Genomic DNA, 12832 nt, shown 5'->3' on the forward strand with positions numbered 1-12832 from the left:
AGAGAGAATAGTCTGTGGCTTGGGTGGCTGGAGCCTTTGACAATTTTTTGGGCCTTCCTCTGACACCGCCTGGTATAGAGATCCTGGATGGCAGGGAGCTCGGCCCCAGTGATGTACTGGGCCATATGCACTACCCTCTGTAGCGCCTTGCGGTCGGATGCCAAGCAGTTGCCATACTAGGTGGTGATGCAGCCAGTCAAGATGCTCTCGATGGTGTAGCTACAGAACTTTTTGAGGATCTGAGGGCCCATACCAAATTGTTTCAGCCTCCTGAGGGGGAGAGGCATTGTCCTGCCCTCTTCACGACTGTGTTGGTGTGTGTGGACCATGATAGGTCCTTAGTGATGTGGACATTGAGGAACTTGAAGCTCTTGACCCGCTCCACTACAGACCCGTCGATGTGAATGGGCCGTATTCGGCCCTCCGTTTCCTGTAGTCCACGATCAGCTCCTTTGTTTTATTGACGTTGAGGGAGAGGATGTTGTCCTGGCACCACACTACAAGGTCTCGGACCTCCTCCCTATAGGCTGTCTCATCGTCGTCGGTGATCAGGCCTACCACCGTTGTGTTGCTGGCAAACTTAATGATGGTGTTTGAGTCAAGCGCGGCCACGCAGTCGTGGGTGAACAGGGAGTACAGTAGGGCACTAAGCACGTACCCCTGAGGGGCCCCTGTGTTGTGGGTCAGCAATGCGGATGTGTTATTGCCTACCCTCACCACCTGGGGGCGGCCCGTCAGGAAGTCCAGGATCCAGTTGCAGAGGGAGGTGTTCAGTCCCAGGGACCTTAGCTTAGTGGTGAGCTTCGAGGGCACTATGGTGTTGAACGCTGAGCTGTAGTCACTGAACAGCATTCTCACATAGGCGTTCCTCTTATCCAGGTGGGAAAGGTCAATGTGTAGTGCAATAGAGATTGCGTCATCTCTGGATCTGTTGGGGCGGTATGCAAATTGGAGTGGGTCCAGGGTGTCTGGGATGATGGTGTTGATGTGAGCCATGACCAGCCTTTCAAAGCATTTCATGGCTACAGATGTGAGTAGTCATTTAGACAGGTTACCTTGGCATTCTTGGGTACAGGGACTATGGTGGTCTGCTTGAAACATGTAGGTATTACGGACTTTGTCAGGGAGAGGTTGAAAATGTCAGTGAAGACACTTGCCAGCTGGTCAGCGCATGCTCGAAGTACGTGTCCTGGTAACCTGTCTGGCCCTGCTATGAATCCTAACTTCCTAACATTTTTACATTTTTAGTCATTTAGCAGACGCTCTTATCCAGAGCGACTTACAGTTAAGTGAGTGCATACATTATTCGAACCCACAACCCTGCCGTTGCAAACGCCATGCTCTACCAACTGAGCTACATCCCTGCCGGACATTCCCTCCCCTACCCTGGACGACGCTGGGCCAATTGTGCGCCGCCCCATGGGTCTCCCAGTCGCGGCCGGCTACGACAGAGCCTGGATTCGAACCAGGATCTCTAGTGGCACAGCCTTAGACCACTGCGCCACTCGGGAGTCTGCATCAATGCATGACTAAGTGAAAATGTTACTGAAGTGAAAGTTTAGATTCACCCCTTACAGACTAACAATTAATTTCCTTCACTGACACTATGACAGCACTACAGCACCCTGCCCTTTACAATGACCCATTGGAATGCATTGCCATGTTATGGTGTAGCTCCTCAGCAGCCCAGCAGGGGGCAGAGTGGTAAAGTATGCAGGGGCCCTAACCCATGACCCATGACCTACTGCTGTAGCCTGCAGGGTTCTCTTGTCTGAGACAGAATGAAGTTTCCCCTAAACACTGATCTTGGGTCAGTTTAGCATTTTCCCCACTAAGGGGCAAGCAGCAGTTGCTAAAGACACACACGTACACATGGATTTTGTGTTGTAGATATGTGATAGTAGAGTGGTGGCCTGAGGGCACACACTTAATGTGTTGTGAAATCTGTTGTGAAATGTAATGCAATGTTCTTAATTGTCTATAACTGCCATAATTTTGCTGGACCCCAGGAAGAGTAGCTGCTGCCTTGGCATCAGCTAATAGGGATCCATAAAAATACAAATACATCCATTTTTGGACTTATAAATTAATTATATGTACCCATTGATTCTTGAAGAATATAACTTATAAATGCATCATTAGTTTAACAGTCGTACCTTATCAGAATCCTAAATATACGCTTGTTTTACTCAAATGTTTGTAAAAATAAATACATAATGTAAACAAACACTATATAGCCTTAAAACATGGTTAAAACTATAAATAAATAATGTAAACAAACACTATACAGCCTCAAAACATGGTTAAAACTATAATTTTGATATCATGGATGGTCAGTCCTTGCATCCATAGCTCTGTATGAATTTGAGAGTGGTTACATTTCTCCAGCCCCATCCCTCAGCTTTTTACCGAAACAGAGGCAGGGATTAGGTTTGTTATTGTTTCAACCGCTGATTGCCCCTTTAAGGTAAGGATTGGGGGAGGGGAGACTGATCCTAGAACGGTAACTAGGGAAAACTTCACCCGGAATGGTCTCGGTCTTAGAGACAGTGACAGGATGAAGTTGCCCCCATCACACTGATCTAGGTTCAGTTTTGCATTTTGGTTCAAATGCATGAGCTAAGATATTGGGAAGATAAACTGATCCTAGATCTGAGGCTAAGGGTAATCTTGGAGATGTGGGGGGAGACGTGTTAGAAAACGTAATACACGACTAGCGAAGTCTCCACCCTTCCAAACGGAAACTCTCAGCCAGTATCGGGCAAGTCTATGGGCCAAATGTCCCCTTCCATTCCAAAATTCGAAAGATGCGAGCACCTGCAAAATCGTGATTTGTCCAAATGATCAGAGATTAAAAATCTGGGTACCGAAACAAAGTTCATCGTTAGTCGTCCCATCCGACAGTCTGTTGACAGATCAGATCTGGGTTCAAATACATGTATATTTGAGAATCTGGTATTTAAAATAAATGTTTCTGTGTATTTGAGTATTTTCAAATACACAGCCCAAAACAAGTCAATCAAATAAAATAAAATGTTATTGGCCACATGCGCCGAATACAACAGGTGCAGACATTACAGTGAAATGCTTACTTACAGCCCTTAACCAACAGTGCATTTATTTTTAATAAAAAAGTAAAATAAAACAACAAAAAAGTGTTGAGAAAAGAACAGAAGTAAAATAAAATAACAGTAGGGAGGCTATATATACAGGGGGGTACCGGTGCAGAGTCAATGTGCGGGGGCACCGGCTAGTTGAAGTAATATGTACATGTGGGTAGAGTTAAAGTGACTATGCATAAATAGCAGCAGCGTAAAAATATGGGGTGGGGGGTGGGGGCAGTGCAAAAAGTCCGGGTAGCCATGATTAGCTGTTCAGGAGTCTTATGGCTTGGGGGTAGAAGCTGTTGAGAAGTATTTTGGACCTAGACTTGGCACTCCGGTACCGCTTGCCGTGCGGTAGCAGAGAGAACAGTCTATGACTAGGGTGGCTGGAGTCTTTGACAATTTTGAGGGCCTTCCTCTGACACCGCCTGGTATAGAGGTCCTGGATGGCAGGAAGCTTGGCCCCAGTGATGTACTGGGCCGTACGCACTACCCTCTGTAGTGCCTTGCGGTCGGAGGCCAAGCAGTTGCCATACCAGGCGGTGATGCAACCAGTCAGGATGCTCTCGATGGTGCAGCTGTATAATTTTTTGAGGATCTGAGGACCCATGCCAAATCTTTTCAGTCTCCTGAGGGGGAATAGGCTTTGTCGTGCCCTCTTCACGACTGTCTTGGTGTGTTTGGACCATGATAGTTCGTTGGTGATGTGGACACCAAGGAACTTGAAGCTCTCAACCTGTTCCACTACAGCCCCGTCGATGAGAATGGGGGAGTGCTCAGTCCTCTTTTTTTTTCCTGTAGTCCACAATCATCTCCTTTGTCTTGGTCACGTTGAGGGAGAGGTTGTTATCCTGGCACCACATGGCCAGGTCTCTGACCTCCTCCCTATAGGCTGTCTCATCATTGTCGGTGATCAGGCCTACACTGTTGTGTCGTCGGCAAACTTAATGATGGTGTTGGGAGTCGTGCCTGGCCATGCAGTCATGGGTGAACAGGGAGTACAGAAGGGGACTGAGCACGCACCCCTGAGGGGCCCCCGTGTTGAGGATCAGTGTGGCAGATGTGTTGTTACCTACCCTTACCACCTGGGGGTGGCCTGTCAGGAAGTCCAGGATCCAGTTGCAGAGGGAGGTGTTTAGTCCCAGGATCCTTAGCTTAGTGATGAGCTTTGAGGGCACTATGGTGTTGAATGCTGAGCTGTAGTCAATGAATAGCATTCTCACGTAGGTGTTCCTCTTGTCCAGGTGGGAAAGGGCAGAGTGGAGTGCAATAGAGATTGCATCATCTGTGGATCTGTTGGGGCGGTATGCTTGTAGTCTGTAATAGTTTTCAAGCCCTGCCACATCCGACGAGCGTGAGAGCCGGTGTAGTACGATTCAATCTTAGTCCTGTATTGACTCTTTGCCTGTTTGATGGTTCGTCGGAGGGCATAGCAGGATTTCTTATAAGCGTCCGGGTTAGAGTCCCGCTCCTTGAAAGCAGCAGCTCTACCCTTTAGCTCAGTGCGGATGTTTCCTGTAATCCATGGCTTCTGGTTGGGGTATGTACGTACGGTCACTGTGGGGACGACATCATCGATGCACTTATTGATGAAGCTAGTGACTGATGTGGTGTACTCCTCAATGCTATCTGAAGAATCCCGGAACATGTTCCAGTCTGTGCTAGCAAAACAGTCCTGTAGCTTAGCATCTGCGTCATCTGACCACTTTTTTATTAACCGAGTCACTGGTGCTTCGTGCTTTAGTTTTTGCTTATAAGCAGGAATCAGGAGGATAGAGTTATGGTCAGATTTGCCAAATGGAGGGCGAGGGAGAGCTTTGTATGTGTGTCTGTGTGTGGAGTAAAGGTGGTCTAGAGTTTTTTTTCCTCTGGTTGCACATTTAACATGCTGGTAGAAATGAGGTAGAACGGATTTAAGTTTCCCTGCATTAAAGTCCCCGGCCACTAGGAGCGCTGCATCTGGATGAGCGTTTTCCTGTTCACTTATGGCCTTATACAGCTCATTCAGTGCAATCTTAATGCCAGCATTGGTTTGTGGTGGTAAATAGACAGCTATGAAAAATATAGATGAAAACTCTCTGGGTAAATAGTGTGGTCTACAGCTTATCATAAGATACTCTACCTCAGGCGAGCAAAACCTCGAGACTTACTTAGTATTTGATTTTGTGCACCAGCTGTTGTTTACAAATATACACAGACCGCCACCCCTTGTCTTACCGGAGTCAGCCGTTCTATCCTGTCGATGTAGCATATAGCCGCTAGCTGTATGTTGTCCATGTCGTCGTTCAGCCACGACTCGGTGAAACATAAGATATTACAGTTTTTTATGTCCCGTTGGTAGGATAACCGTAATCTTAGGTCATCCAATTTATTCTCAAATGATTGAAGATTGGCTAATAGGATTGATGGGAGAGGCAGTTTACTCGCTCGCCGTCGGATCCTTACAAGGCACCCCGACCTACGTCCACGATATCTCAGTCTCTTTCTCATGCGAATGACGGGGATTTGGGCCTTGTCGGGTGTCTGTAGGATATCCTTCGCGGCCGCCTTGTTGAAGAAAAAACTTCGTCCAATACGAGGTGAGTAATCGCTGTCCTGATATCCAGAAGCTCTTTTTGGTTATAAGAGACGATGGCAGAAACATTATGTACAGAATAAATGACAAATAAAACGGAAGAACACACATAATAGTACAATTGGTTAGAGGGCTGTAAAACGGCAGCCATCTTCTCCGGCGCCATTCAATAAGTTATTTGTAAAAACCAAATAGTCTACCAAATTGTATATGAGAGTATTTTCAAATACTTATTTCAAATACTATTTTCAAATACCTGGGTTAAATGCATGAGCGTGTATTTTTTAGTCAGTGTATATGAGTATTTTCAAATACTTTCCAAGTGTTTTTCCAAATACATTACAAATATTCAACTACATTTACATTTACATTTTAGTCATTTAGCAGACGCTCTTATCTAGAGCGACTTACAGTTAGTGAGTGCATAATTTTTTTTTTTTATACTGGCCCCCCGTGGGAAACGAACCCACAACCCTGGCGTTGCAAGCGCCATGCTCTACCAACTACTTATCTTTTCAAATAAAATATATCTGAATACTTACTTCGAATGTACTGTATGTGAAAGCAATTTAGATATTTGACATAGTATTTGAACCCAGGTCTGCGACAGATGCTACTACCATTTATGTTACATGCATCTGTCCATGAGAAATTAGGCTATGGGTAATATCTAGGAAGAGTGTAATGGGCCCCAGAGAGGGAATGAGCCTCACCTTGATGATCCTATCACCTGTCTGGACGCCCGCTCGCATGGCAGCGCCATCTGCAGAAGAGGACAGGACAGGCAAAGGGCATGAGAATGATAAAAGGTTAGAGATATTACTGTATCCGACTGTATTATGACACAACCAGAGATAAATCCAATATATTGTATCTTTGCCTTGGGTATCAAGACTGTATGATGTAGAATAGATATTTACATTGTGCTATGCTCCCAATTGAACATATTGCTCTAATGTCAGAGGTTTACACCCCCTAGATATGCAATTCAATTTCCTTGACCCATAATATACATACATTTTCATATGGGTGGCCCCAGTGGGAATCGACCCAGTGACCCTGGTGTTGCAAGCATCATGCTTTACCAATTAAGCCACACCGGTCCTCATCATAATTGACTTGACTCAAGCACAGGAAGGTGTATATTAGAATAGGATGGAAAAGGCCTTACCCTCTTTGACCAACTGCACAAATACAGGGTTGTCTCCGCTCACCGTCAACCCGAAACCATTCTCATCTTTCTGGATGATCACACAACGCTGGACAAGCCCTACAGACACACAGACACACAGACACACACACAGACAGACAGACAGACAGACAGACAGACAGACAGACAGACAGACAGACAGACAGACAGACAGACAGACAGAAGATGAATAAATATTGTGTTACACACCATCACACACACAAACAACACACACACACACTCAGGTTGGCACAGTGAGAGGAACCAAGGACGGTGAGGTGGGACAGGGTGTGTGGTGTGCGTGACGGGGCACAATACACAATGTAGGTGTCAAACTGTTTTCCTATATACAGTGAGGGAAAAAAGTATTTGATCCCCTGTTGATTTTGTACGTTTGCCCACTGACAAAGAAATGATCATTCTATAATTTTAATGATAGGTTTATTTGAACAGTGAGAGACAGAATAACAACAAAAAAGTCCAAAAAAAAATGCATGTAAAAATTGTTATTAATTGATTTGCATTTTAATGAGGGAAATAAGTATTTGACCCCCTCTCAATCAGAAAGATTTCTGGCTCCCAGGTGTCTTTTATACAGGTAACAAACTGAGATTAGGAGCACACTCTTAAAGGGAGTGCTCCTAATCTCAGTTTGTTACCTGTATAAAAGACACCTGTCCACAGAAGCAATCAAACAATCAGATTCCAAACTCTCCACCATGGCCAAGACCAAAGAGCTCTCCAAGGATGTCAGGGACAAGATTGTAGACCTACACAAGGCTGGAATGGGCTACAAGACCATCACCAAGCAGCTTGGTGAGAAGGTGACAACAGTTGGTGCGATTATTCACAAATGGAAGAAACACAAAATAACTGTCAATCTCCCTCGGCCTGGGGCTCGATGCAAGATCTCACCTTGTGGAGTTGCAATGATCATGAGAACAGTGAGGAATCAGCCCAGAACTACACGGGAGGATCTTGTCAATGATCTCAAGGCAGCTGGGACCATAGTCACCAAGAAAACAATTGGTAACACACTACGCCGTGAAGGACTGAAATCCTGCAGCGCCCGCAAGGTCCCCCTGCTCAACAAAGCACATATACAGGGCCGTCTGAAGTTTGCCAATGAACACCTGAATGATTCAGAGGAGAACTGGGTGAAAGTGTTGTGGTCAGATGAGACCAAAATCGAGCTCTTTGGCATCAACTCAACTCGCCGTGTTTGGAGGAGGAGGAATGCTGCCTATGACCCCAAGAACACCATCCCCACCGTCAAACATGGAGGTGGAAACATTATGCTTTGGGGGTGTTTTTCTGCTAAGGGGACAGGACAACTTCACCGCATCAAAGGGACGATGGACGGGGCCATGTACCGTCAAATCTTGGTTGAGAACCTCCTTCCCTCAGCCAGGGCATTGAAAATGGATCGTGGGTGGGTATTCCAGCATGACAATGACCAAAAACAAAGGCCAAGGCAACAAAGGAGTGGCTCAAGAAGAAGCACATTAAGGTCCTGGAGTGGCCTAGCCAGTCTCCAGACCATAATCCCATAGAAAATCTGTGGAGGGAGCTGAAGGTTCGAGTTGCCAAACGTCAGCCTCGAAACCTTAATGACTTGGAGAAGATCTGCGAAGAGGAGTGGGACAAAATCCCTCCTGAGATGTGTGCAAACCTGGTGGCCAACTACAAGAAATGTCTGACCTCTGTGATTGCCAACAAGGGTTTTGCCACCAAGTACTAAGTCATGTTTTGCAGAGGGGTCAAATACTTATTTACCTCATTAAAATGCAAATCAATTTATAACATTTTTGACATGCGTTTTTCTGGATTTTTTTGTTGTTATTCTGTCTCTCACTGTTGAAATAAACCTACCATTAAAATTATAGACTGATCATGTCTTTGTCAGCGGGCAAACGTACAAAATCAGCAGGGGATCAAATACTTTTCCCCCTCACTGTACAGGTATAAGGCAATGTGTCTGCTTGGTGACGGAGGCACTCACTCAATAGCTCAGGTCTGTATTTGTGGCTAGTCATTGTTATAACATGATGATGATGAGGCCTGAGGAAAATGGCTTTTGAAGCTTCTATTGAGTGGCAGCAATGAATGATTGATACCTCAGGGTATTACCTGGTTTCAAATACTTAATAATACGCCCCATTTGTGAAAGTACTTCACTCTCTTCTTCAAAAGCCTTTAATACACAGACGCATTTAGAAAAGTGCTTATTGTTGTTAAATTGCATTCAGATATTTGTTCCCTGAACTTGAAAGCAGTCTATGCACAATGAGAGACTAACAAAACTATAGTGTGGATTGCAGTCACTCCTCGTCCATAGACTGCTTTCAAGATAAGGAAACAAATATCAAAATAATTTTCCTCAACTATCCCTTTAATATCAGTACAATGCCTAGATAGGCTGTTATAAATAATGGCATAACACATGACCTCTAGGAACCCAGTTTGATGCTCACATAAAAACATGTTGTTTGTGGAACATTGATATCAGGACACAAGTGGTAACAGCACCCTCTGTCATTTTTGTTTGAACACAGATTGTGAGTCGTTTGACTTGCAAATAGAGAGACACACGGCATCACACTCGTGGATTGACATTGACTCATCACACCAGTTCACTTGCAGGTGAGTTTCACAATAGTTCATCCAAACCCATATCATCATTATAAACAGTGAGTGCAAACAAAGCCAAACGAAAAAGCAGATTAAACCAGTAGTCCAGGTTGCAGGTAGCCTCTCATAGGAATCATCCTGATCTCGCGAGCTTACATTCTATCGCTATCTGTGAAGCGAGACAGAATGTAAGCTCTTGAGATCAGGATGGTTCGTACGAGGCTAGGTTGCAGGAGGTACAGTACGAAATTGGACTAGGAGACTGCAATCATTGCTTTGGTTTTGTTAAACTAGCCACTGACACTAACGGATATTGTACAGTGTTTTTCTCTACAAAGAAAAGTAATGGGCGGGATGCGTAAGTGTTTTTTTGGGACGCCTTTTTGGGGGAAATAATTTTCAGGATGGAAAAACATTTTTAGTGTAAACTTAAATAAGATCATCTTTGAGAACTAACAATCACCAAATTAAAAGCAAAACAGTCAGGGAGAATAAAAAAACATGTCATGACATGGGGCCCCCATTGATTTTGTTATAATGTTTGAGTCACACAGATAGCATAAGAACACAGCATAAGAACACAGCATAAGCCATAGCAAAATGTGTAGAATTGTAGGAAATTAGCTTTAAAACAGCAACATTTTGTCTCTGCGACCAAGAGGAGGGCCTAAAAAAAAATGTTGTCGATGACATCGCCATTGGCCAGGCCCACTGCCACACCCCAGCCACACCCACCACCTAAGCCCCATTTTGATCCAGAACAAATCCTGCTGTTCTAGCAATTTTATAGCCAAGAACCAAAGTAAGTTCAACGTCCCCAAAGTCACTTCAAAGTTATTGGGCTACACAATCCCTTTAAGAGATTATCTGGGCATGGAATTGAAAGCATGCTAACTGGAGGACATTGACTTACATTGTTTTTTGGTTAGAAAATTATAACATTAAAGGTTGGTGGCAGTAGCTAGCTTAACAACACCAAAGCATGGATTTCAGTCTGTCCAACGTTGAAAATGTAAATAAATAGGCAATTCGGCTGAACTGCCCCTTTACAATTTCAGACTGAAGGTTTTTCAGGCCTAAATCTGAGTCTTCATTCATTGAGTTAAACAGGTGCATCTTTCTCCCCTCAAACCCTCCTGGTAGCGTTCCCTCATCAACCCAAACATCTCCCTTCTCGCTGCTCTGGCCAGGTAACACTAAAACATCCAGACAATGTTTCTCAACACTGCGGGAAAGTTCACTCCCAGGGCAATGAAAGGCAATGGTGAGTTCAATAAAAATAAAATAAAAGGAGAACGGAGGGGTGTAGGACTCGTGTTAGGACGTGAGTGAACAACAGGGGGACACATGGCAGAAGAACTGGGGACGTCGCAACACAAAACAGCCACCACACACTAACCGGGTGCATCTCAATAGTCTAAAATGGCCACTTCCACTTGCCTCCCTTTGTTTGCACTGAACTTAACAGACGGGATAGGTGATATTATGTCCAGTTCCATCAGATCAGATGAAGGAAAGGAGACAAGAAAAAGATTACACTTACAGACTATTGAGACACAGCCGTTTAGACCATCTTACCACAGGGTTCGGGGGGGATTCCCTCGGCTACTACACAGCCAGATCGCTGCACAGGCACGTCTAGTACAGCACGACAGACAGTACACATGGCAACGTAACAACACAACCAGGACACACAGAGGAGAAAACAGAGCAAAAATCTAAAACATTGGGAGGAGGAGAAAATAAACACGGCAGAAAGAAAGAGTGAAAGTATTCTATACCAGTGTGACTATGCACCTTACCTTACAGTGAGCAGTCAGTCTGAATTTTGTTGCAATTAGTAATTGTTTTATTTAATGTATGTATGTATGTGTTTTGAGAATGACACAAATACTAATTTTCACAAAGTCTGCTGTCTCAGTTTTGATGATGGCAATTTGCATATACTCCAGAATGTCATGAAGAGTGATCAGATGAATTGCAATTAATTGCAAAGTCCCTCTTTGCCATGAAAATGAACTTAATCCCAAAAAAGTATTTCCACTGCATTTCAGCCCTACCACAAAAAGAACAGCTGCCATCACGTCAGCGATTCTGTTGACGAGGACAAGGCTGGAGATCACTCTGTCATGCTGATTGAGTTAGAATAACAGACTGGAAGCTTTAAAAGGAGGGTGGTGCTTGAAATCATTGTTCTTCCTCTGTTAACCATGGTTATCTGCAAGGAAACACGTGCCGTCATCATTGCTTTGCACAAAAAGGGCTTCACAGGCAAGGATATTGCTGCTAGTAAGATTGCACCTAAATCAACCATTTATTGGATCATCAATAACTTCAAGGAGAGAGGTTCAATTGTTGTGAAGAAGGCGTCAGGGCGCCCAAGAAAGTCCAGCAAGTGTCAGGGCCGTCTCCTAAAGTTGATTCAGCTGCGGGATCGGGGCACCACCAGTGCAGAGCTTGCTCAGGAATGGCAGCAGGCAGGTGTGAGTGCATCTGCACGCACAGTGAGGCGAAAACCTTTGGAGGATGGCCTGGTGTCAAGAATGGCAGCAAAGAAGCGACTTCTCTCCAGTAAAAACATCAGGGACAGACTGATATTCTGCAAAAGGTACAGGGATTGGACTGCTGAGGACTGGGGTAAAGTCATTTTCTCTGATGAATCCCCTTTCCAATTGTTTGGGGCATCCGGAAAACACCTTGTCCGGAGAAGACAAGGTGAGCGCTACCATCAGTCCTGTGTCATGCCAACAGTAAAGCATCCTGAGACCATTCATGTGTGGGGTTGCTTCTCAGCCAAGGGAGTGGGCTCACTCACAATTTTGCCTAAGAACACAGCCATGAATAAAGAATGGTACCAACGCATCCTCTGAGAGCAACTTCTCCTAACCATCCAAGAACAGTTTGGTGACGACCAATGCCTTTTCCAGCATGATGGAGCACCTTGCCATAAGGCAAAAGTGATAACTAAGTGGCTCGAGGGAACAAAACATTAACAACATATCATGGACCAGCACAGGTTGAGCTATTGAATGATAGGTTAAGAAACCCTGAGATATACACTATATGACCAGAAGTATGTGGACACCTTTTCGTTGAACATCTCATTCCAAAATCATGGACATTAATATGGAGTTGGTCCCCTCTTTGCTGCAATAACAGCCTCCACTCTTCTGGGAAGGCTTTCCACTAGATGTTGGAACAGTGCATTCGGATAGTATTCAGACCCCTTCACTTTTTCCACATTTTGTTACGTTACAGCCTTATTCAAAAAATGGATAAAATTGTTTTTTCCCCTCATCAATTTACACACAATACCTCATAATGACAAAGCAA

General features: G+C 44.6%; 1 protein-coding gene across 2 annotated transcripts in view; it reads right to left on the bottom strand.

The window, feature by feature from the left end:
• LOC311142219 (rho guanine nucleotide exchange factor 12-like) overlaps window positions 1-12832 on the bottom strand; it is a 121844-nt gene that overhangs the window by 52385 nt on the left and 56627 nt on the right. For both annotated transcript variants that reach the window (XM_084177827.1, XM_084177826.1), the window contains 2 exons: window positions 6851-6949; window positions 6393-6442 (listed from right to left, as the gene is read on the bottom strand). In XM_084177827.1, the coding sequence (XP_084033953.1) occupies window positions 6393-6442; window positions 6851-6949 (149 nt within the window). The remainder of the gene's footprint in view (window positions 1-6392; window positions 6443-6850; window positions 6950-12832) is intronic.

This window comes from Coregonus lavaretus (genome assembly GCF_964263955.1).
Source record: "Coregonus lavaretus genome assembly, chromosome: 15".
Lineage (NCBI taxonomy): Eukaryota > Metazoa > Chordata > Actinopteri > Salmoniformes > Salmonidae > Coregonus > Coregonus lavaretus.